Source organism: Haliotis cracherodii, unplaced genomic scaffold, assembly GCF_022045235.1.
Source record: "Haliotis cracherodii isolate W230 unplaced genomic scaffold, xgHalCrac1.p SCAF_21, whole genome shotgun sequence".
Lineage (NCBI taxonomy): Eukaryota > Metazoa > Mollusca > Gastropoda > Lepetellida > Haliotidae > Haliotis > Haliotis cracherodii.
Genome location: NW_027266277.1, coordinates 1,139,242 through 1,161,927, shown reverse-complemented (window position 1 = coordinate 1,161,927; position 22,686 = coordinate 1,139,242). Strand labels below are relative to the sequence as shown.

General features: G+C 43.3%; 1 protein-coding gene across 8 annotated transcripts in view; it reads right to left on the bottom strand.

Moving 5' to 3' along the window:
• The window catches only part of LOC139471057 (arginine-glutamic acid dipeptide repeats protein-like), a 163,343-nt gene that overhangs the window by 80,920 nt on the left and 59,737 nt on the right, over positions 1-22,686 (bottom strand). For 7 of the 8 annotated variants that reach the window (XM_071253354.1, XM_071253358.1, XM_071253356.1 and 4 more), the window contains exon 5: positions 1,667-1,763. In XM_071253354.1, the coding sequence (XP_071109455.1) occupies positions 1,667-1,763 (97 nt within the window). Of the gene's footprint in view, positions 1-1,666; positions 1,764-3,174; positions 3,462-22,686 lie in introns of those variants that run through there. The other variant, XM_071253362.1, reaches the window with a different exon arrangement.

The window sequence follows — 22,686 nt, the reverse complement described above, 5'->3', positions numbered from 1 at the left end:
AGGGGGTGCTGGCTACAGGACAAGAGACACTGGCTGCAGGACAAGGGGTACTGACAGGGGGCGCTGGCTACAGGACAGGGGTGCTGGCTACAGGACAAGAGGCACTGGCTGCAGGACAAGGGGTACGGACAAGGGGTGCTGGCTACAGGACAGGGGTGCTGGCTACAGGACAGGGGTGCTGGCTACAGGACAAGAGGCACTGGCTGCAGGACAAGGGGTACGGACAAGGGGTGCTGGCTACAGGACAGGGGTGCTGGCTACAGGACAGGGGGTACTGGCTACAGGACAGGGGGTGCTGGCTACAGGACAGGGGGTACGGACAAGGCAAGGGGTACGGAAAAGAGGTACTGACGGGGGTACTGGCTACAGGACAAGAGGCACTGGCTACAGGAGAGGGGGTACTGACAGGGGGTGCTGGCTACAGGACGGGGGTTACTGGCTACAGGACAGGGGCTACTGGCTGCAGGACGGGGGTACTGGCTGCAGGACGGTTTATTGGCAACAGGACGGGGTATTGGCTACAGGACAGGGTACTGGCTGCAGGACAAGGGGTACGGACAAGGGGTACGGACAAGGGGTACTGACAAGGGGTACTGGCTACAGGACAAGAGGCACTGGCTACAGGAGAGGGGGTACTGACAGGGGGTACTGGCTACAGGACAAGAGGCACTGGCTGCAGGACAAGGGGGTGCTGGCTACAGGATGGGATACTGGCTACAGGACAGGGGGTGCTGGCTACAGGACAGGGGGTACTGGCTACAGGACAGGGGGTGCTGGCTACAGGACGGGGGCTACTGGCTACAGGACGGGGGTACTGTCTGCAGGACAGGGTATTGGCTACAGGACGGGGTATTGGCTACAGGACGGGGTACTGGCTGCAGGACAAGGGGTACGGACAAGGCAAGGGGTACGGAAAAGAGGTACTGACGGGGTACTGGCTGCAGGACAAGAGGCACTGGCTACAGGAGAGGGGGTACTGACGGGGTGCTGGCTACAGGACGGGGGGTATCGGCTACAGGACAAGAGGCACTTGCTACAGGACAGGGGTTACTGGCTACAGGACAGGGGCTACTGGCTGCAGGAAAGGGGTTACTGGCTACAGGACAGGGGCTACTGGCTGCAGGACGGGGGTACTGGCTGCAGGACGGTTTATTGGCTACAGGACGGGGTATTGGCTACAGGACGGGGTATTGGCTACAGGACAGGGTACTGGCTGCAGGACAAGGGGTACGGACAAGGGGTACTGACAAGGGGTACTGACAAGGGGTACTGACAGGAGGTACTGGCTACAGGACAGGGGGTACTGGCTACAGGAAAAGGGGTACTGACAGGGGGTACTGGCTACAGGACAAGAGGCACTGGCTGCAGGACAAGGGGTACTGACAGGGGGTACTGGCTACAGGACAGGGGGTACTGGCTACAGGACAAGGGGTACTGACAGGGGGTACTGGCTACAGGACAAGAGGCACTGGCTGCAGGACAAGGGGTACTGACAGGGGGGTACTGGCTGCAGGACTGGGGGTACTGGCTGCAGGACAGGGGGTACAGGCTGCAGGACAGGGGTACTGACAGGGGGTACTGGCTACAGGACAGGGGGTGCTGGCTGCAGGACAGGGGGTACTGGCTACAGGACAGGGGGTAGGTATATATTAAGAATGCTGCTTACCGTAGAGCTGTGACCGGGTAGGTATCCGTTGCATCAGATATGAAGAGCTCCCGGGACCGAACTAACGGATCTTTCAATGCAGAATCACGGCCAGTGTCTGAAAGAGATTAACATTATGTTAGATATTGGAAAATGTGGGATGTTACACATCATACCATTTGTCATTCCCTTTGAAGTCGATGGAACATCACTGACCTCAAAAATAGAATTCATGGCTGGTTTAGGTGCCTGTGTTGATCAGATTCATCACAGGAACCTGAAATCTGAGCGCAGCAGCTCTCATACGCAAGTCAGATTAAATGCTGTTTATCATATTACAAATACAATATTCATTGATTGTCGATAACAGAAAAAGCACATGTCTACCAACTTAGCCATAGTAATTGATAATGAAATATTTATCGGTACTTTGGCATCAATTATTTAATATGCATTGCTTGCATCTGCTTTATTGAAAAGTCATTAATGTCTGTCCCAGGAGTCAGATCTATGCCAAGACCCCACCATCCTGAGACCAAATCATGCATGCATATGTGACACCGCTGGAAACAGCAGCGATTTAAACTGCAATTCTGACACAAGAGTGATGATATTCTAGCTGCTGACATTTGTGCTGCTGATAATATCATTTCTAATATTACTGTTAAAGATAATACTCATAATATTATTGTCAATATTATCATCAATATGCCATTATTCATGACACAAAATAATAGTCATTAAATGCTGTCAAGGTTGTTGGAAATTTCCTAAAAAGTATATACATGTAGCTAATTCGAAGACATTCAAAATAAGCATATTTTAGTGAAACATATGATTTTAAATTTTCGAGTATGCATACACAGTCGGAGATCAACAGAACCAAACTCTGCAACAGCTTATGTGTGACCCCCAGTAACACAGGCAAACACCTGCGCCACAGTGCCACCCACTGCCACTTGTACCACTGGTTTACTGAATGACTTCAGAAAGTGTTACCTAGGCTACCCAATACTCTGCTGTAATATCACCTAATGAATGCCCTGTCAACATGCCCTAGGGTCCTGTGAATGCCCTGGATTTCCTTAGGTAATGCGATCCTTGATACATAAACACACAGAGAGACAATGCTGATGCATCCTTCTTCCCCAGGTTATCAGGGAGCACCTCCTGCTGGGCATGTAATTGTTTACGTCCTCACAGCAGGGAGATAATTACATCGCAGGGAAATCTCACCTTCTCTGGGCAGGCATGGCCAACACAGGCTCTCAACCTGACAGACGGTGGTCACTCTCCCTCTAACGGTCAGGTTAAGTGACCATGTGACCTGTGTCCGGTCAATAGACCCCTGAACCCCAAATAAAGAGAGGAATATCAGTGGCAGCAGTCAAACTGGGCCAGAGAGATGTACAGCCCTCACATGCTGCTATTAATAGGCCCAGTTTCACACCTATTGTGTGGATGGAGCATATTGATCAGTACACCACCCTCTGCCCATCAGGAGTTAATCTCTGTACATATAAACCTACGGCTATCCGAGACTCGAGAATCCTTCACTGAAGCTTTCCCTGCTTGTCTTGCCTGCCTTGGTAGCATCTCAGTCACCTCATTAGAGGTCAAAGGTCAGGGCACAGGACCGATGATGTGATTTCCACCTCACACAAAAATGGGGTCATCTCTGGCTCCCTTGGGCGACCCCGAGGTGCATGAATGCAGCCTCTTCCAGAATTCTTGGGTCCAGTAACTCCCTACCCTCTGACCAGCGTCCAAGGTCAGGATTTTGACAAAACGTACTACAGAATCTCAACCATCATGGCAGCCGGTAAACAATGTAAAGCTAGGACTTGCGTTCAGATCCACATTTTGGCACTTGAGGGAGAATGCAGACACATTCTTGTTGTTCAGAATACTTAAGTCTAAATTAAGACATCAGAAATATGAATATCTGCTGTTAATATGAGTGATTTCATACGAAACTAGGCCAAACTGCATCATGAAAAACAGACAGCTCTGACAGACTAAGGGAGGCAACTCTATAAACAATAACAACCTCTGTCTGAGTAGGTCAGATCTGCACAGGCCAGAAATAGCCATAGTTGTGATTACACTGAGGCAGTGGGAAGTGGGGCTCTAGTGGGTGGTGGTGGTGAGGGAAACAGGATCTAGTGGGGGTGGGAACTGTTTAGTGGGGGGAGTCATAGGGGGTGGGGAACTGAGGTCATTTGGGTTGGGGATCTGGGGTCTCGGGATGATGAGCTGCGGTCAGAGGGGGTGGGGACCTGGAGTCTCGGGATGATGAGTTGCGGTCAGTGGGGGTGGGGAACTGGAGTCAGTGGGGGTGGGGAACTGGAGTTGGTGGGGGTGGGGAACTGGAGTTGGTGGAAGTGGGGAACTGTAGTCACTGGGGGTGGGTAACTGAAGTCAGTGGGGGATGGGGAACTGGAGTTGGTGGGGGTGGGGAACTGGAATTGGTGGAAGTGGGGAATTGGAGTCAGTGGGGGTGGGGAACTGAAGTCAGTGGGGGATGGGGAACTGGAGTTGGTGGGGGTAGGGAACTGGATTCAGTGGGGGATGGGGAACTGTAGTCAGTGGGGGGTGGGGAACTGGAGTCAGTGGGGGTGGGGAACTGGAGTCAGTGGGGGTGGGGAACTGGAGTTGGTGGGGATGGGGAACTGGAGTTGGTGGAAGTGGGGAACTGGAGTCAGTGGGGGTGGGGAACTGGAGTTGGTGGAAGTAGGGAACTGGAGTCAGTGGGGGTGGGGAACTGAAGTCAGTGGGGGATGGGGAACTGGAGTTGGTGGGGGTGGGGAACTGGAGTCAGTGGGGGTGGGGAACTGAAGTCAGTGGGGGATGGGGAACTGGAGTTGGTGGGGGTAGGGAACTGGATTCAGTGGGGGATTGGGAACTGGAGTCAGTGAGGGCTGGGGAACTGGAGTCAATGGGGGGTGGTGAACTGGAGTTGGTGGAAGTGGGGAACTGGAGTCAGTGGGGGTGGGGAACTGGAATCAGTGGGGGGTGGGGACCTGGTGTCAGAGGGGGATGGGGAACTGGAGTTGGTGGGGGTGGGAAAGTGGGGTCAATGGGAACTGGGGTCGAGTGAGACGGGGGCAGTGGGGAAAGTATGGGTCTAGTGGGGTGGGCGGGAATTCTGATGCTCTTCTTGGGTGGGGACATGAAATATGGCAAGGTGGCCTGAGGTAGGCGATAGAAGGATGAAGTGTGACAAACTTACTGGGGGTACGGAAGACACATATCTGGTCTCAAAGAAAGTCTCAGTTATCATGTTTTTCTTTAACTAAAACTGCCAATGTTGGGACCACAATGTAAATATCGAAGATCAGGACGTTTCCATTTCATTTGTCTGGGGAAGGGTCAAATTTATTTTTTAGAACAATCTATTTTTTCCCAGCTGTATCCAACCAACTATTTATTCACTGACCACCAGCAAACAATCTATATATTTTCACTATTAACACAAAATTATGACACTGGGGTATTTTCCACAAAACAAACTACAATGTATTCACTTTTTTCATCAAATTATTCATTTTGGGCATATTTCTGAACAAACTATTTTATTCTTAAATCTTTTCCCGCTACCCAAGGAATTAAATGGATGGTCCCAAATACCATATACAGTATACATATTTTAGCAATAAATTGGGTTTTTTTAACACCAGTATTTTAAACATCACATGAATTCTGTCATTAAGACATTAGTGATCACGATGTTCCCAACAGATAAAGTAATTTCACAGTTAATGTTTCAGTAATTACATTACCGAGGTAATCATCAATCTGATACGGACGCACATAAGCCAGGATATAAAAGATAATATCAGCTGTATGTAATCCACGCCAACACAACAGCGTTCATCACAACAAAACCCAGCCTGCATTACAACCTACACACTCATCATCAGTCTTAAAGGAAATATCATCTCAGGCTAATAACCTGAAAGCAGTTTTCTGGCAAACACTACTTTCTCATTAGCCAGCCTCATTATAAAATCTGGTGTCTGGCACGAAGACCATCAAGACCTGATCATAAGCCAGCAAGGGGCAGCAGCTCAGAGAAGATGCCATAAATCTCAACATTCACTGATCACGTAATGGCGCCCGACACACGGAATGGCCTCCTCACACGCAACAAGGCCCGTCACTCTGTGTCAGGGCAGCCAACAGTTACCTTCCTTTGTTTTAATGTTATAACCTACTGACCCTTTTGTCTATAGTATTGTAGGTCTCTTGCTATCTTATAATTACCTTGTGAATTGTAGGTGAGGTGAAATGGGGTTTAATGTCGCATTCAATTATTGCACTTATATAGCGATGTGCATGCACATTTGTGTGTGTAGCTGCTTGTACTAGTCCGGACTAATCCTGATTTTATAGTGCTAGCCCCCTGAGATACCATGCCACAGTTTAACATGAATACCCTACTCAGACACAGTATCGGACTCTGAGCCGACCAGTCCTTATTTTATCCCCTTAATGCTGAGCAGGTAACAACAAGTACCATCTTTTAACTTCTTTTGGTCTGATGCGTCCGGGGATTGAACTCCCGACCTCCCGTTCTCCGGGCAGACACTCTACCATTTGACCATGGAGGCTGCAGTCTTGTGAATTGTAAGACCTGCTTGGAGGTTTTAAATTTGAATTGTAGAAACATATTTCTAATACGCACTGCAAATATCACATGCACTTATATCACAGTGTTATAGCAACTAATAGGCATTTTTAGGAGAATATTTTTCATTTCTTCATTTTCTTTCCTTCCTTTCAATAAAAGTTTCCAAAAATTCCTCAATTTTACTGTTAGAATCTGTACAAAGTAAGTGAATGAAATTTGTTTCACTATGCTTTGAATAGTAGTTCTGATACGAAGGAACAGACAGCAAGTGAGAGGTTTGTTTATATCATGCCCAGACTCGGGGCATAGGAGACTCACCCATCTTCATGATTGAACCTGTGTTTTCAACACAAGCAGTTACAGTAACTACAATAGCCTAATGACCACCCCCAAACAACAGAGGCCAAAATAAAAATGATCAAATAAGGAATAAGCTAATTGTCCATTTGATACAAGCATCATTTTCGGGAACCCCATTTTAGTCGGCAAGAATGAGGTAATAAGGACTATTTTGACTTCTGAAAATAGAAGTAATAAATTCATTCCCAAAGGCCTCGTGAGAAGACATGTGGCAACACGAGCTGGTTAATTACCCCCTAAAGAAGGAGTTATATGCTACTATCCTACAACTATACAACAACTTTACCACAAACAATGTCCACAATGAATAGTCTCATTATTTCCACATCTTCCTCGGAGGAATCACTCAGAGCGAAATGCTAAAAAAATATATTGATTTCTGCGAGAAGTTTCATGAGGATTAAATTTCAACCTTTCATTCCCTTTGCTCCTGAATTTTAAGGTTTATCAAACAACAACAAAATTCATAAGAAAACATCATGCCGTATTCAGAGTCATTATCCAAGACGTCAACACATGATAATGTCACATATCACCCCACCCGTCGACACACCAATTATCTGTCAAGTATCACAGCGTATTGATTCGCGGCTCCCAATGCCCTGAACCTGATCCTGCTGGCAAGCTAAAGGCAGCTTGTTACCTATCATACAAATTACATCCACACAACATTAGCCGACATTGTCCTGGTCTCTGCCACCTTATTAATCGAGAGAGCGACGTCTTTGTTGTGTATTTACACACTTGGCTAACTCAGCCCTGCATTCACCACCGTCGTCGACTTACTATTGACCCCGATCACAAATCTCAACTCGCTCCCAGCTGCCACTTACTCCAGTGTTCACCTTTAGCAGGGAGACGGTGCAGCTCATATCCGTGACCGCAACTGTTCCGCGGGGAATGTGCCGCACATGTAATTCAGTACCTGTATGAACTCGGCTACATTCTCGCCTCTCGTTCATAAATGCACGTATTCCCCGCTGTTGCTGCCATGTAGACTGTTAACAGCCGCAGCCTCCACGTCCCGACAGAAGAACCTTCTTGATCAGTTTACTGATGGTTATCGAACAAGAAGTCATCTATGAAACATGAACTATTTTTTTATGGCATATTGAAGATCACCAACATTCAACAAAAGTATTGATTGTGAAATACAGGCGATTGTATGCACCGACAGTTGAGTGACTCTCTGCGATGAGCAGCCTTCAACAGTCCTACGTGTAGGCTATCAATCAATCATCATTTATATGATAGGAAATAGTTTACGTGTCACACAGCAGTGTACCAGTGGATATATTATTATCATTAGGTTCTGATTTCTCCATGGGGTTCTACATGATACACAGGTGGTACATAGCAAAGTATCACATGACACACAGTGATATATATAGCAGAGTATCATACCAGATTCTACATTCACACAGTGATAGATAGCAGAGTATCACAAGATTTTACATGATTCAAAATGCTATATAGCAGAGTATCACACAAGATTTTACATGATACACAATGGTATAATGCAGAGTGTCACTCAAGATTCTACATGATTCATAGTGGTATATAGCAGAGTATCACTCAAGATTCTACATGATTCCCAATAGTATATAGTGGAGTATCACTCAAGATTCTACATGATTCATAGTGGTATATAGCAGAGTATCACTCAAGATTCTACATGATTCCCAATAGTATATTGTGGAGTATCACTCAAGATTCTACATGATTCATAGTGGTATATAGCAGAGTATCACTCAAGATTCCACATGATTCCCAATAGTATATAGCAGAGTATCACTCAAGATTCTACATGATTCATAGTGGTATATATCAGAGTATCACTCAAGATTCTACATGATTCATAGTGGCCTATCACACACAAGGTTCACACAGATATGGAACACTAAAATTCAAGGCTGTCAACTGTCATTTTCAAGGCTATTTAAGTTGGGTCATGCATTAGCCTTAGTCAGTATGTTATAAAAACCAACATACTATACTATTATGTTACAGTAAATTACGGTTATAATTTTAGTTCATTATAACCGTAGCTTGTCATAAGCATATATACAGCATGTGTCGGAGACTAAAAAATAAGTCTGTTATATCCGTCAGTTCGTTATAAGCGTGTACGTTATAAACATAGTTTACTAGTACATATTTTCGTTTGTTTTTCTCCTCTTTTGAACAGTACATGTCATTTGGTACAGATTCAAATCTTTGTCGGTGATAACAAGATTTTTCAGGGTTGACATAAAAATTAAGGCCTTTTCAAGTCTGTACGAACCCTGAAACAAGATTCTACATGATACACAATGGTGAATATATATATATATCGCATATCGCACAAGATTATTCTCAATACACTTTCTAAATCTAGCACTCAATAACAGTGTTTATTGATTGTAAACTTTGTTATACATGTCATTGTTTCCAGCCATGTGCAGTGAACTTAACATGAAAAATACTTCAATATGTCCACATAAAAATGTGTCACTTTATTTAAGCAAGAGAGTGGCATTAGCATTTTTCGCATTAACTCCATGACTTGAAGTATATATCTCCTGCACGTCCAAACTAGGTTCAAAAGTAATTTCCGACCATAATTCTTTAGGGCTGGTCACGTGACCCTTTGGGAACACATACGTGTTATAGATATATGCAGAGCTCCAGATAACTTTTTGAGCAATTAAGTTTTCTCTCTAAGGTTTCTATTTTAATTGGGTTATTACATTTTTCATTGGGTAACCAATATTTTGTCACTCATCCATTCAACACTCTATTGTTTTTTTGCCGAAATTAGCGAACATTTTAAGATTTTTTTAAAAAAATAATGTTTTAGATGTATATAATTGTTCCAAATATATAGGCTTGAATCAGAAAGTAAATTAGCTCATAATTGTGTTTTGGAAATTATCTACGTTGTACGCATGCTTCATTGGATATTTATGCGTGCTGTTTTTATACCTTTGAGTTTTTCATTTAATGCATGTGTTTCTGTACGCGAGATAATTGAAAAGAATTGGGTTTTGAATATTTTTGGGGAGTATTTTATGCAAATACGCAGCTTATCTGTAGCTCTGTATATGGAATGGTTTTGGGAACGTGCATCTGACAGTGTCACTAAAATAAATCAAAACTACCCGAATAATCACTTTATAGCCATTTGAAGTTATGAAAATCATCAACATTTTGGTGATTCTTAACTGTCTACAATTAACCCATTCTACTTCAAGACCAACGGTGGAAACCCCCAACAGAAAGAGGAGACCCTGGGCAGTGATCTCAATACAGACAAAGAAATGCCAGGGAAAATGGGACAAAGTGTCCCTCCCCAAAAAAGTCCACACACATAAATGTAAGCTGACAGAAGTGTATCGGGATGTTTCTGTAAGTTCCAAATGCATTTTTGAGAACTTAAGGGTATTACCTCTGTGAGTGCCCATGATCAACTAGTAAATCGGCCTATTTCAAGGGATTCATGTAGGAACCTCTGATATGACCCCATCTTCCTGAGGCAAGGGAGTTAACTAATTATAAAAGTCCAGTTTCCACCCTTGCCGAACTAGGCTGGCATTACGGAGTTACATTTTGGCTGGACTCACGAGTCTATGCATAGTCCAATTAAAATCACGTAACGAAATCGACATCGACAGATTTCCGTTGATTGCACGATTTGCAAACATTTGTACCGACAACTTCCTGTCAACATATATTTTCCAAAAATCTTTTCATGTTCTAAATCAATGTGCTCACATGATTTGATGCACTTCGCGAAGTAAGACACGTTTTATTACAATATACATGTTGATTATCAATCAGATCGACTTCACTGGGCGATGCCATTTTATTTGAAGCAAATGCTTGTGATGAGAGTGATAGTATCCGATTGGTAAATAGGGATATAAAAGGAACATAACTCTATGATCGAGCCCAGGAATTCCAGCATAGTTCGGCAAAGGTGGAAACTGAACTTAAGAGTCCGTTAACTCCCTTGCCTCAGGAAGATGTGAAATGACCCTTATTATAAAATATATTGACTTAAACCCTGGCTGTCCTGAGGCTACACAAAAGGTTATAATCCTCCAGTGCAGGCATAAATCCATGTTTGTACCACTTGAAATATATATCAAAGGTCAGGATACTTTTCAAATCATAAAAGAATCTTCAAATAACAGAACAAAGAAATATAAAAAAGTAACGCAAAAGAACACTCCCTAAAGGGCATGATATTGATGTTGATATGAGCAATAACCGACAATATATACGGTCAATATTGATTGTTATCTACCACACAAAGGACCATGTAATGCCTGCATGCTTGTCACCTTAGCGTCAACACAAGAAGCATGTCCGCCAATCAATCAATGGAGAAATGAATTTACTTAAACCCAGAACAACAGTTGAAGAAATGGATGAATTAAATATAAACTGCAATAAAAGTGTCTTGCAGAAATAGATTTATTTATCCAGAGCTTTGTAGAGTTGATGTTATTTACACCAACATACCTTGTTGAGTAGAATGGTATTAAAGGTGAGGCTTGCGACACATCTACAGCAGTTAAAGGGGTTCACAAATACAGCATTTTGACACGGTCATACAAACAGAAAGATAATGTATGTTTTACTGAGGCTGGTCACAAGGGTGTTATTGTGAAGAGATATTGTAACAGAAGCATGCTTGTTACACGTAGTTCACCGAGGGCCATGCTGATTTATATCTCACTCCGCTCTTTAATCAGTTCGATAAAGCGCCACACACTTCCAAACTCTCAATGTCAAAAGTCATCTTCACATGTACCTTGCAGGAAAAACGGTTATATTTTTGTCCTTTACAAATATATTATTTATTGAATTTCTTTTCAACTAAAAATTTCATCATTAGCAACATACCTATACTTAGATTAACACTTGTTTTAGAAAACATTTATTTCAAACAATTTCATTTATTATTTTTTAAAAGAACCTTTCCTCCTCTGCTGAGGAATCAAGGAAACTAGACTTGGTTGAGTGTGATCTAGATTTGCCTTGGCTTTTAGTAAAACATAATCTTAAAAATATATATTGTAATTAATGCAGCAGTATTGTTTTGTTTGTTGTTTAATGCCACACTCAGAATATTACAGAAACATATCGACAGTCTGTAAATAATCTAGTCTGGACTAGACAATCCAGTGATTGATATCATGAGCATCGAAACACGCAATTGGGATACAATGACATGCATCAACCAAGTCAGCAAGTCTGACCACCTGATCCCGTATGTCACCTCTTATGTCAAGCATGGGTTGCTGAAGACCAATTCTAACCCAGATCTTCACGGGTAAGTGAAGGACTGACACATACTACAAAATACAACTGATCCACTTGCTCCAAGGATACCATACAGAGAATATTTCTTCGGTTGAAAGGGCGCAATAAATCTTTGCAGAACCAGCTTAACATGCAAATTAAGTTTCAAATGAATGTTAAAACATTTTTGTTTTTTAAATTTTCACAAATATAATCTAAATATACAAAAAGAAATTAAGAACTCCCAGTATTTTATGATGACTATAGTTTGTCATGGCTGGTGGGTATTGCAACACACAGCCTTCCAATTGTGGATTTTCTTAATTTGTTTTGAATAATATGTCACCAAAATGTTACAAAATATAGCATTACTGTAACCATGTGGTTTTGCTCAAATACACTTGGTATCTGCAATGCATACACGTTCCATGTGAACACATCAGACTGTGTGATTATCGTGTGTTGTTCTACTTGCTCGACTGCCATTGCTCTCAATTCACACATGGGTGTGTATCCCCAGTGAATAATTATAACATCATTCCGTGTAGATCAAACACCAGATCACATATTTTATGTTGGCTAAGCAATATGGGGCTGTGAGCTGTCATTGTGCTGGGAGTTGGCATAGACAGCCATATTTGTCTAGCCAAGTCAAACTTCAACAACTGTGAGTGATAAGACGGTGTGTATAAGTGTACATGATTAGACGAGTATCTCGCTGACCCTTACACCTTAGGATGTTTATATCACTAAGAATGATAAATAGCCTCTCATACAGGCACTATCACTATGTATATTAAGATCTATCACCTTGGGCTGGCTTGGAGGAGGTGCAGACGACGTGTAGTTACACGTTATAACAGGCAAGTGTGAGGACTTGTTTTGTGCTCCACCTGACAGCGGACACGAAGGTGATCCCCCTCCTGACAGTCCTGGAGGCCACGCCCACTCATGTCAGGACTGCCACCCCCATCATAATCTGATAATCTGACTGTCATAACATAACACTGACACACATTTATAACACAACCTCTAAGTTATAACACTATCACTCAGTTATAACACATCATCTCAGTTATAACACATCTCAGTTATAACACAGCATCTCGGTTATAACACAACATCTCAGTTATAACACAACCATTTAGTTATAACATTCATTCTGTTATAACAGCCACTCATTTATAACACTACCACTGTCATAACATTCTCTCAGTTATAATACAGACACTCAGTTATAACACAGCCACTGTTATAACATTCATTCTGTTATAACAGCCACTCATTTATAACACTACCACTCAGTTTAATTATAAACAAAATTTACCTATTTAGCTCAATTCCTTGTATTCAAGAATATTATAAGGCAACATATTGTTGTTTAATGCCGCACTCAGCAATATTCCAGCTATATGGAGGCTGTCTGTAAATAATCAAGTCTGGACCAGACAATCCACTGATTGACATCAATTGTGATACGATGTATGCATCAACCAAGTCAGCGAGCCTGACCACCCGATCCCGTTAGTCACATCTTACGACAAGCATAGTCGCCTTTTACGGCAAGCATGAGTTGCTGAAGACCTATTCTACCCCGGATCTTCACACAGGAGTTAATCAATGAGCTTCCACTTGGAAGAATGTCCGTCATATAATTACATTTCACCTCAATATCTGACACAGAAAGAATTGCAGATCATAGAGATGGCAAATGAGAATCAAACCCAGACTGTCAGTGCTGCTAGCAAACCAGGACTACCTTCAGCTACCCAACACTTCAATGACCAATCAGCTTCATGATGACAATAATAATGAGTGAGTGAGTGAGTTGGGGTTAACGCCGCTTTTAACAAGATGCCAGTTATATCACGGCGTGTCAGCTTAATGTGGGAGGAAAGCCCGAAGTGATGCAGGTTTTTGACGTTTACCACTTCGTTGAAACCCACGAGCAGGGGTATGGTGCTGACAAACCTAGACACATAATTAGGGCGAACCGGGATTTGAACCCACAATCATAGGTATCTGGTGTGCCCAAGGGACGCAACTCGCAACCCTGCACAGCGAATCTCGGCGCCTCAGACGATTAGGCCACCCGTGCCCTCACAAGCAATAATGACAAGCCCTATGTATATCACCTAAGAGTAAATAGGTTTCCATTGTATCGCCTGTTCAATGTGCGTCTCCGAATAAAGCGGTCCTTAGTCAAAGGAATGCCATATTAGGGAAATTGCTCCAAGCTAGTGAGCGAGAGTTGTATTCCCACAAATCAATTTTTACTAAGCTTAACGATTTTTGTAAAGTCACATACTCCAAATGATTGGAATTTATTTTCAAATTATGTGTAAAATATTTGTTCTGTTGACATAGAGAGAATCAATAAAATGTACATATGGAGTGAAAACGAAAAACCTATTCACATAATGACATGCAGCTAAGATCAAAGAGATTTAAGGCTACTCAAATTCTGGCCTCTCACGCCAACAGTTGATTCATTGGACCGATACGACCTCAAACATAGATTATGCTCAAGACACAACAGAGCTCAATAACATACACCCAAGTGCTGTAAACAGTTAATGAAAGCTTGTGGACCACGGACACACATAATCAAGGCCTGGCTAACTTAGCATTACCACGAACTACAGATCCCCAATGCACCCCACTGCCTGGAAGCTTGCATTGAACGCCAACACAATTCCATTTTCCTCTTCTTTGTTAGATTCTGCCCAGCCATGAGACCAACATTTCCCTGACCTGATCCCAGCCATGAGACCAACATTTCCCTGACCTGATCCAAGCCATGAGACCAACATTTCCCTGACCTGATCCCAGCCATGAGACCAACATTTCCTAGATCTGACCCCAGCCATAAGACCAACATTTCCAAGATCTGACCCCAGCCATGAGACCAACATTTCCCTGATCTGACTCCAGCCATGAGACCAACATTTCCAAGATCTGACCCCAGCCATGAGACCAACATTTCCTAGATCTGACCCCAGCCATAAGACCCACATTTCCCTGATCTGACCCCAGCAATGAGACCAACACTTCCCTGATCTGACCCCAGCCACAAGACCAACATTTCCCTGATCTGACTCCAGCCATGAGATCAACATTTCCTAGATCTGACCTCAGCCATAAGACCAACATTTCCTAGATCTGACCTCACCCATGAGAGCAACATTTCCTAGATCTGACTACAGCCATGAGACCAACCCTTCCATGATCTGACCCCAGCCATGAGACCAACCCTGCCCTGATCTGACCCCAGCCTTGAGACCAACATTTCTTCGATCTGACCCCAGCCATAAGACCAACATTTCTTCGATCTGACCCCAGCCATAAGACCAACATTTCTTCGATCTGACCCCAGCCATAAGACCAACATTTCCAAGATCTGACCCCAGCCATAAGACCAACATTTCCAAGATCTGACTCCAGCCATGAGACCAACACTTCCCTGATCTGACCCCAGCCATGAGATCAACCCTTCCCTGATCTGACCCCAGCCATTATTGAAGATCAACACATCCCTGACCTGACCCCAGCCATTGTATCCCTCAAACCACGTAGGAATGCAAAGTGAAGATTTGGCAACACATCTATTTATTACAAATAATAAACCTTCAGGGTTCTTCCAAAACATCTTTGAATCTGAGACATCACTCTGTTACCCTGATTCCCCACCCACAAGGTGAATACCTTACCCCTGGGAGCTCCACTCCACCACCAACGCAGAGCCAGCTTAGCCTGTGTTAATGTCAAGAACTGTTATTCCCCCCTCTAGATGTTTAACCTCAGTATACTCACAGCATCAGGTGTCACATATCTCGTGTGACATGAACAGAGAAACATGTTGATACGCCCATAATAGACCCGGTTTATAACACAGTTATACCCTGCCCAATTGTAGGACTTCTTCCAGCTCATTGTACTCACATACTCTGTGCGAGTGGGTCTCACAGCTTGGGTCTGTATGCTTACTCCCTTCTATTCTACTCCACCATAGGACACTGAACAGAACAACAACCTTACACTCCGCTACAACCCAGCTCTTTGTCCCACAATGTTTAATATGCCAAGGAGCTCTACAGATAATCCACGTAGGCAAGTCATGTAGTATATGACGTAGGCTTGTCATGGCTTTGTTTGTTTGTTTGTTTGTTTGTTGTTTAACGCTGCACTCAGCAATATTCCAGCTATATGACGGCGGTCTGTAAATAATCGAGTCTGGATCAGGCAATCCAGTGATTGATATCATGAGCATCGATGCTATTGGGATTGATGACATGCATCAACCAAGTCAGTGAGCCTGACCACCCGATCCCGAAAGTCACCTCTTACGACAAGCATAGTCACCTTTTAGGCATTAGGAAGACCTATTCTACCCTGGATCTTCATGGGTCTAGTCACGGCTTGTCATATGGGCTGGTAATGTAGGCTCATCATGGCTAGTCATGACAAACAAGTTCAGGATCAAAAACTGCAATAGTCAATAATGCAAATTTTTTCAGCAACAAATTCATTTTGTAGATTCAACTGTAATATAGAGAGTTGAGACTTTATGTTTTTATTGCCACTTGATGACTGATGGACAGAAGTGTGATCCGGCATGATAAAAACCAAGCTGTGACTCAACACGTTGGAGTTGTGCTGAAGGTGATGGTAACTGCTGTTACAGACAATGCAGCTCCTGTGCAGCGGACAGCCATCAGGTGTGGCGCAAGTGGGCTCGATTTGTGAAGCATAATACGATTCCTGATCCAGCAGTTAGTGATTTATGCCGTGGGATATAACACTTGTTATCTTCCAGAAGCTAAACTGATTATCTCGCAGAGAGACAGAAGAGAGTGTAAACAAGTTGATCTCAGCAGTCGGATGTTGAGCACAGTCTTGGTGCACACTGATACCCACTCTTCATGCTGAGCTGTGTACTGAGTACAATGTGCAATACAGCTCATATAGCAGGCATCCCGTTATCCTCCACGCAGCATATACCACAGCATGAAGGTCTCTGCAGTACAGCGTTGTCTGGCGTATAAGCTGATAATATTCTGCCCAGAATATAACATCTTGATCTCCATGGCCCTACTAAACACACGTTGTTCTACATAAGTTAACTAAAGCTTCAAAGCAACACTCTGTGCAAACATGTTGAGAAGTAAGCGGCAAATGGGTTTATACATAAGTATGTGTGATATATTATGTCACTGGAATATACGACTTCACTGTCAAGATACAGTTGATGAGGATTGTTTGTTGTTTAACGCCACACTCAGCAATATTCCAGCTATATGACGGCGGTCTGTGAATAATCGAGTCTGGACCAGACAATCCAGTCATTGATATCATGAGCATCGCTCCACGCAATTGGGATCAATGACATGCATCAAGCAAGCCAGCGAGCCTGACCACCCAGTCCCGGTAGTCGCCTTTTACGACAAGCATAGTCACCTTTTACGGCAAGTATGGGTTGCTGAAGACCTATTCTACCCCAGATCTCCACATGATACAGGTCCCTCGCCTCAGAACAGCTCTGACTGGAGGGGTCACGTAATGGTGGGGTCACGATATGATACGTATCTCGATACTATGGGTGCGATTCAATTTGACACAAAACTTTAACGTCCTAAGTTGATATTCTTTCTTTTTGCAGGTGAATTCCAACCGTAAATCACTGTTTTTAAATTTCAGAGATCGAAGATGGGATATTGTTGGGAAGAAATATAGAGGGCGCTGTGAATGTTATGCTATTTGTAGCCAACATGGAAATACAAGAATCTGCTGGTTGTTGAACAGTTTCTGTTATAATTCACATCAATATAACTTGTAATATAATGTATCGCATGTATCTCGATACTGGGGTTGTAAATGGAAGGATTGTATAATGTGTTACATCTCACGATACGCTACCGTATCGCTGTATCGATACATCACTATACACATGTCAATGTCAGGGCACAGATGTTTTTCAGGTCCATGTCAGGGCAATATTGAGAACAGGTCTGTAGCTTTATATCCTGTCTGTTTCTTTAACCTCGCTCACCATTTCCTGGTTCAAGACGGTGGATGAGTCTTGGGGAGAGGGGTATGCTTCCCTTGCAGAGGGGGAACAGATGCAAGACACACCACCTCCAGGTGTGCACCATCTGCTCCGGGACAACAACCCTCCACATATGGGGCATACAAAAGATATCATTCAGAGGTGTTGTCATGAAGTTATGGCAACAGGGGTTGACAAAACACCAAGTCAGTGGAACTTTGTTTTATTGCTTTCTTTGCACCTAGTAAATTTCGCGTGAATATATTTTTTCCAAAACAATTGAGGCTGTCCCTGTTACATTAACATTACAACACATATGTTAAAATTGGATTCAGGTATGTCCAAATAAAGTGAAAAACGGTTTCAACTAGATTTTATCAATTTTTCGGAAAGTGTAAATAACCACGCCATGCCAATATTTCTGAGAAATCAATACATGTGTGAGTGAGTATGGTTTTATGCCAATTTTAACAATATTCCAGCAATATCACGGCGAAGACAACCAGAATTGGGCTGCAGGCATTGTACCCATGTGGGGAAGCGAACCAGGGTCTTCAGCATGACCACCCAATCAATACATGAAGTCAGATGGGAACACCAAACTAAATCCCAGCTCTTGTCTATGGGAACTCGGGGACCAAGTCAGGCATAGGAGGACTCAGGGACCAAGTCTGTATAGCAGGACTCGGGAACCAAGTCAGTATAGTAGGACTCGGGGACCAAGTCTGGAAAAGCAGGACTCGGGAACCAAGTCAGTATAGTAGGACTTGGGGACCAAGTCTGGAAAAGCAGGACTCGGGGACCAAGTCAGGTATAGCAGGACTCGGGGACCAAGTCAGGTAGAACAGGACTTGGGAGCAGATCAGCAAGCAACATAAGTCAAACGTCAGCCAAACCAAACAAACACGGCAAGTGAGATCCACACCTCATCAGGCAGGCAGCCAGCCATGACTTACACTGCCACATTGACACGGCAAAATTCCTCACCTGTCTTCAACACCAATTATCCTAGCACAGTTCCTCACCTGTCTTCAACCCCGATTATCCTGGCACGTAAAGTAGATCCAAGTAATTATCAGCACAGCTACTCCAGCCAGAGTGTGGAGCTACAGGACTGACCCTTGACCTCTCCCCGTGGGACGGGACACACTGGGGTCAGTTCTGGACTCATCCATTGCACACATCCAAACTGTCGTTCCACTCTGCCACCTCACACTCACTTCAAACACTGAGTGAAATGGCAATATCCAGCTCCCTTCAAACACTGAGTAAAACAGCAATATCCAGTTCCCTTCAAACACTGAGAAAAACAGCAATATCCAGTTCCCTTCAAACACTGAGCAAAACGGCAATATTCAGTTCCCTTCAAACACTGAGTAAAACAGCAATATCCAGCTCCCTTCAAACACTGAGTAAAACAGCAATACCCAGCTCCCTTCTAACACTGGGTGAAACGGTAATATCCAGCTCACTTATAAACTTCCTCACCTTGCAATCAATCTCAAAATATCCCACACCAAGCAAATGATAAGCAAGCAATTTCACACCAAGCTGTATCCCACAGGAGGCAGGGAATTATAAAGATATATCCTGGCAAGTCTCATTCAGCATGTTCCTGGAATCTCAGCACTGTACAATCCAGCAACACAAATGTCCTGAGCATAGCCCTGGGTCTCCTGCTCCCCGCCTGTCTGCCTGCTCACTGACCCACCACTAAGTTGTATCCTTGTACAACAGCCTGCATTCCATGTCAACACTGGCAATTAACTCCTTCTCCCACCTCGCTGCCCGCCAGCGCAACTCTCCTCGGGCAGTGAGGACCAGGATTTCCTCACCTTCTCAACAAGATCCTTTGTGTCCACCTCCCACGGGGCCACACAAACACCCCAGCTGACGACTAGTTGCAATTCATTACCACAACACTGCTCTCCCAGTCTCTAGACAAAGGGAACTACACTCAATCTTGCTATATATTGAGTTAGCGAAATTCCCCACTGAACATCCCTGCCCGTCTGCTTGGTCCACTTGCCTTCTATCTGATTGCCTCGACTTTCAACAGCAAACTCGTCTGCTTTACTTTACACTCTCACCTGTGACCCCTGAGGCAAGGTGACCTCTGACCCATGACCCGTGACCTCACCAGCATGAATGCTTTCTCAGGTACAAATCCCTTGTGTTAGAGGGCTTTATTGCCTCATAAAGGAAATAGCAGGTCCTTCCTGCCACCCTGCTCGCAGCCACAAGTTAAGGATGAAACTGCCGTGTGATTACACCAGCCGCCAACAAAGGAGAAGTCCCTCTGATCAATAAAACGTAATCATTTTTTCATTTGATGCTTAGTACTTCTATTAGGCAGATATATCTCAATAAATCACATCCGTTAAAAGGCAATATGCCTTCAAAGCTACCACCTTCTACATAGCCTGGAATATTGTTCCGTGTTAGTATATCGAAGCTGTTAAAACTTGACAAGGAGGTAGGGCTGAAATATTGCATTAAGCCACTCACTATAAGGACAGACATGGACATCAAAGGCAGTCTCCCAATCCTGCGTTATAATGAGGTGCTATGAACATCTGACTGACAGGTTTGTGCATAGCTAATTGGCTGTTCTGTACTGAAGAGCTCAAGACAGTAATGGATGAAGAGAATTGAATCACAACAGGCAATATTGTCAGTAGCGCTCTACTGGGTACGTATACATGCACATTTCACACAGATGGGTTAATATTTACTTATCATATCAAAGTTCCAACGAAATGAGATTAACAACATGATATTGACTGCCATCAACAAGAAGGATGACGCACAACACCATTTACTGATGTATTAAGTTTCAGACTGAACGAACATTAACTAACTTATCATAGGCTCTTTACAAACATCAAGTGTGCTTAACTCTCAAATTAAGTAATAGAGCACTTTTTAATATTGACAAATATTTTTCTTATTTCAATTCAGGGTTGCATTATGGACGTGCAAATGTGGGTTCCCGGTAGCATCAGGGATCTTCCATGTCTATATACTGGGGACTTTTGGTTATCAATTATATGGATGGGCGTGAACCAATGTACCAACAGCAAACAAAATACAAAATATGTGTGATCCTTTATGCTTATAATACATGGGGATTTCTTGTTTGAATCAAAATGTGGAGCTTGAGAAAAGAAAATCTGGTAAGGACTGTCCGAATATCAATGTATTGATTGTCCTTCTAGAACAGAACTATCAGATAAATCATACGTACAGGCTTCAATTTAATTACTAAATCATTTCAACGTCAATATTCTTTCGCATCCAATGGGACTTGCAATGGAAATTATTTGCCTCCACTCTTAATTTGTATGCATCTCGGATTCAATATTCCGGTAAAACATTGATGTGTCTAAAACATCCCAGCACTGATCCCATCCAGCCCCCAGTTCCACCATGACACAGCTCCAGGCTCCAGGCTCCAGGCTCCCTGCTGTCACCAGCTGCACTGCCTCAGTCATGGACCACCATATATAGTTATTTATTACATAATTATTATTCACAATGAACTTCGTGACCAATAAAACCAATTAATTACAAAAATGTCCATAAGTCATAAATACAAGGAAGGTAATTTCAATACATGAGAAATGTTTTCTCCTAAATATTAAACCATATATTTGGCTTGTACAATATCAAGTCTGTGGGTAACAGATGTCGTATGATGCCTTTAGGGAGGTGTTCAGGTCACAGGGACCTGGAAGTGTTCAGCGACAGCTGAAACAATGTGCAACATTAGGCACACAGCGCCACTACCATATACAGGAAGAAATTCACACCTCAAATATCCCAACATCTCGTTTTCAGTCCTGTCTGTTTAAACAAACATCGTTTGTGGCCACGATTTTATTACAGAAAGACAAAATTCTTTAGAAATAACACCATTAACACTGTAAAATTCATACCCCAAATAGGGGGCACGGGTGGCCTAGTCGTCTAAGGCGCCGCAATTCGCTGTGCAGAGTTGCATCCCTTGGGCACGCCAGAAACCTATGATTGTGGGTTATAATCCCGGTTCACACTGATTATGTGTCTAGGTTTGTCAGCACCATACCCGTGCTCGTGGGTTTCAGACCTTCATCTCTTCAGGCTTTCCTCCCACATTAAGCTGACACGCCATGATATAACTGGAATACTGTTAAAAGCAGTGTTATACACAACTCACTCACTCACTCACTCACAAGAGCACAGAGAACCTGCTCTGCTTGATTGAACACAGGGACCTATTTCCGCTTGACTGAACGCAGCCACAGCTGTGCTCCAAAGGATACACAATAAACAAACAATAAACACACATTTTGTTTCCCAGTTAGCTGCTCTTGTGGTCTGTTTCACAGCTTGCTGTCTGTCCTTATCACTCGAAACAAATAAATAGGTCTGTGAGTTCAATATACCTCCTTTTATCTTTCATAAGCTTACAATACAGTTAAGTCCGAGGAAATAGGCTCTGCTGTTGGCCCGTGCGTTATACTGCCTGAATTACCCATAAACCTCGAATGAATTGGCAGTGAATGGGAAAATAGCACTGAGGTTAGGAGCTGCCAAGTGTTCACAGAAAATGCTTTATTGCCAATACTAAAACTAAATGACACAGAAAAAAGATTAATACATCAATTTCACATATAAGGTACTGCAGAACTACTAGTTGATATGGGAAGACTTCAAAGACTGAATATGCGT